We start from the raw sequence: 3,955 nt of genomic DNA on the forward strand, positions 1-3,955 counted from the left end.
CGTTGGGGTACCCCGGGTGACGCAGCCCCCTGGTAGCTGGAGAACCTCCGGGTGTTGGAGTCCCCCCGGGTGACGCAGCACCGCCGGTTGTCGGAGAACCTCTGGGTGTTGGAGTCCCCCCGGGTGACGCAGCAGCGCTGGTTGTTGGAGAACCTCCCGGTGTTGGAGTCCCCCCGGGTGACGCAGCACCCCTGGGTGTGGGAGAACCTCTGGGTGTTGGACCCCCCCTGGGTGATGCAGCACCCCCGGTTGTTGGAGAACCTCCGGGTGTTGGAGTCCCCCTGGGTGACGCAGCACCCCCGGTTGTTGGAGAATCTCCGGGTGTTGGAGCCCCCCTGGGTGACGCAGCACCCCTGGTTGTTGGAGAACCTCTGGGTGTTGGAGTCTCCCCGGGTGATGCAGCACCCCTGGTTGTTGGAGAACCTCCGGGTGTTGGAGTCCCCCTGGGTGACGCAGCACCCCCGGTTGTTGGAGAACCTCCGGGTGTTGGAGTCCCCCCGGGTGACGCAGCACCCCCAGTTGTTGGAGAATCTCCGGGTGTTGGAGTCCCCCTGGGTGACGCAGCACCCTCGGGGTGACGCAGCCGCCCTCGCCCCCCAGCCCCGGGCACGGGGGAGCTGGGGGGGGGCAGGGCAGGGCAGTCCAAGGACCCAGGCGTCCGGGTGCCCCCGGGGGCGGCGCCGGCTCAGAGGGCGCCGGGGGGCTCGGGCTCGGAGGCGAAGAGCTCCTTGTAGAGGGGGGGGAAGGCGGCGTGGAGCACCCCGGGGTGCAGGCGCCGGAAGGTCTGCAGCTCCTGCACGTGCTGCGAGCACAGCGCCCGCAGGCGCCCCTTGGGCGGCAGCTGCCGCCGCGCGGCGCGCGTCACCCCCGGCACGCGCGTGTGCCACCCGGGGACCCCCCGGGTCACCGCCCGTCCCCGTCCCTCCCCCACCCTGGCACCCACCTGAGGTGGGGGACATGGTGGGACGCCGGCCCCGCGCACCAGGGCACCCCGAAGACACCCCATGTCCCACTGCATGCCCCACCACCACCACCCAAGGGCACCCCACCACCACCCTAGGACACTGTCATGCCCCATGGCACCCCCATGGTTCCCCCCACCCCATGGCACCCCMYRCCCCAGAGCACCCACATAGACCCCCCACCCTATCCTCCCCATGGCACCCCAAGGTTCTCCCCACTCTATGCCCACCCCGTGCCCCAGGCCCTCCCCCCACCCAGTCCCCCTGCCCAGGACACCCCCAAGGTCCCCGTGACTCCCCCATGGTCCAGGTCGCCCCCCCAGGGCCCCGGGGACACCCCCCGGCCCCAGGCCCGGCCCACCTTGGCCAGGATCCCCTCACGGTGGGTCTTGCGGAGCAGGAGGCGAAAGGCGACCTCCAGGTCGCCCTGCAGCCGGGCCACCTTGGCCCGCTCCTGCAGCCATGGGTGGTCTGCAGGGACGGGGACGGGGACGGGATGGGACAGGGTCAGGGATGAGATGGAGATGGGGCAGGGAGAAGATGGGGATCAGGACGGGATGGGACCAGATGGGGATGGGGACAAGATGGGATGGGTGGGAGATGGGATGGGGACAGGATGGGGATAGGGATGAGATGGGGACAGGGATTGGACAGGGAAGGGGATGGGATGGGGACAAGATGGGGATGGAGATATGGATAGGATGGGATGGGGATGGGGACAGGGATGGGAGGAGGCCAGGGATGGGATGGAGACGGGGACAGGTTGGGGACCGGAAAAAAAGATAGGGAGGGGATGGGGACAGGATGGAGATGGGACAGGCACAAGGACAGGGACAGAACAGAGATGGGATGGGGATAGGGCGGGATGGACGTGGGGATGGGGCCAGGATGGGGCCAGGGACAGGACGGGGATGGGGATGGGACAGGGATGGAGAYGGAGACGGGGACGGGGATGGAGACGGGACAGGATGGACGTTTGGACGGGATGGAGACAGGACAGCGAGAAGACACGGGGCAGGGTGGGGACACCACAGACGATGGCACCTTGCTGTGCCACCTACCACCGACACCCAACCCCTCCCGCGGGGAAACCCAGAGGGGTTTGGGGATAAAACCGCGGGGGTTTGGTCAAATCTTTGCGTGGGCTGGGGGAAAGGGGAGCCGATGGGAGAGGCCGGGGACGGCCGGGGGGGACGCGAGGCGCGGGCGGCCCTCACTGGCGTTGACGAGGACGAGGGCGGTGAAGAGGGCCACCTCGCTCTCGGAGAAGTGCAGCGAGCAGAGGCCGTGCGCGAAGTCGAAGATGGAGCCGATGAGCTCGGGGCAGCCTGGCGAGGGGAGCCCTTCGTTAGCGCCCCTCGTTAGGGCCCGCCGGCCCCCCGGCCCGCCCCGGCGCCGACTCTACCCAGGGACTTGAAGAGCTCCGGCCCGGCGAATTTGCCCTCGAAGAAGACGGTCCGGTTGTCCGAGTTGAAGGCCCGGCACATCCTCACCAGCACCACCTCCATGGCGCCTGCGCGAGCCCCTGAGCGCGGGCACGGGGACGGCAGCACCGGGGTGCCAGGTCCCCCCCAGCGCTGCYGGTGGCCCCTTGGGGCTGGGCTCATGCCTGAGTGTCCCCGACCCCAGGCAGAGCACCCAAAGGGACCGTCACCCCCAAAGGGACCAGAGCATCCCCTAGGGACCATCACATCCAACGGGACAAGAGCACCCCAAAGGGATCGTCACCCCCATGGAGGCTCCAGAGCATCTCCTAGGGACCATCACCCCCAATGGGACCAGGGCACCCCAAAGGGACCATCACCCCCATGGAGGCACCACAGCGTTCCCCAGGGTCTGTCACCCCCCATGGGACCAGAGCATCCCCTAGGGACTGTCCTATCACCCTGGTGGCACTACAGCACCCCTGGGTGACCATCACCCCACCATCTCTGGGCAGAGCATCCCCTGAGGACTGCCACCCCCAGTGGGACCAGAGTGGCCCTGGGTACCATCACCCGGGGATGCCTGGATGGGCCCTGCAGGGATGTGGGGACAGCGATAACCCCAGACCTGGAGACAGGTGCAGTGGGGACCCCAGGGCTAGGGGTTGAGGGTGATGGGGTACCTGGGGCTGAGACMCCAAGCCTGGGGATGGGACCTCAGGGCTGGGATAGGGGATGGTAGGGACTGGGGATAGAAGGGGACACCAGGGCTGGAGATGGGACCTCGGATCTGGAGATGCAAAGGGTGCAGGGAACATTGGGGACCCTGGCTGCGACGTGGGGACATCAGAGACCCCRGAGCTGGGGCCAGGCAGACATGGGAAACGGGTGGACGTCCCACCACGGCGCCATACCCGCCTTGAGCAGAACGATCTGGTCGTTCTGGCAGAGCTCCATGAAGCCGCCCATGCGCTTGGCGAACTCCACCACGTGCTGGATGGCCTCGGTGATGCGGCGGGCGCAGCGCTCCCACATCTCCTCCATGGACTGCGCGACACGGCGTGTCACCCCGGCCGACCCACGGGACCGTCCTCGCGGAGCACCCGGCCGCGCCGCGGCCCCTCACCCACTCTCACCTTCTTCTGGTAGGYGCTGACCTCGTCGCGGGAGAAGGTGTCCCAGCGCCGGAGCTGCAGGTCCTCGGCGCGGAGCTGGCACGTCTCCCGGTGCGACTTGAGGACGTTCTGGGTGAGACGCTCTGCAGGAACGCAGCGGTGGTGGTGGCATGGGGACATGGCTGTGGGGCCTTCTCAGCATGGCCCTTGGCTCCTGCCTCATCCTCGAGCCATGTAATTGCCCCCACCAGTGATGGAGCTGGGTGCCACGTGCTGGTTGAGTTGGTCCCACCAGTCTGTGGCACCCATCAGCRGTAGAGCCAGGTTGCACCAGCACGTGGCACCCATTGAGCCAAATCCCACCAACACACGGCACCCATCAAGCTAGGTCCTAGCAGCATGTGGTGCCCATTGGTGGTGGAGCCAGGTCCCACCAACACATGGTACCCATCGA

The 3,955-nt window shown here is 67.9% G+C and overlaps 1 protein-coding gene across 1 annotated transcript in view; it reads right to left on the bottom strand.

Annotated features, from left to right (window-relative positions):
• Positions 1-646: 646 nt before the first annotated feature.
• RORC (RAR related orphan receptor C) overlaps positions 647-3,955 on the bottom strand; it is a gene marked incomplete at its 5' end in the record, with an annotated part of 4,191 nt that continues 882 nt past the window's right edge. The window contains 6 exons of the mRNA XM_085321907.1: positions 647-841; positions 1,324-1,433; positions 2,180-2,290; positions 2,368-2,475; positions 3,301-3,433; positions 3,523-3,644. Coding sequence (XP_085178033.1) covers positions 686-841; positions 1,324-1,433; positions 2,180-2,290; positions 2,368-2,475; positions 3,301-3,433; positions 3,523-3,644 — 740 coding nt within the window. The remainder of the gene's footprint in view (positions 842-1,323; positions 1,434-2,179; positions 2,291-2,367; positions 2,476-3,300; positions 3,434-3,522; positions 3,645-3,955) is intronic.

Source organism: Rhea americana, unplaced genomic scaffold, assembly GCF_003343005.1.
Source record: "Rhea americana isolate MKP2758 unplaced genomic scaffold, rheAme1 scaffold_723, whole genome shotgun sequence".
NCBI lineage: Eukaryota > Metazoa > Chordata > Aves > Rheiformes > Rheidae > Rhea > Rhea americana.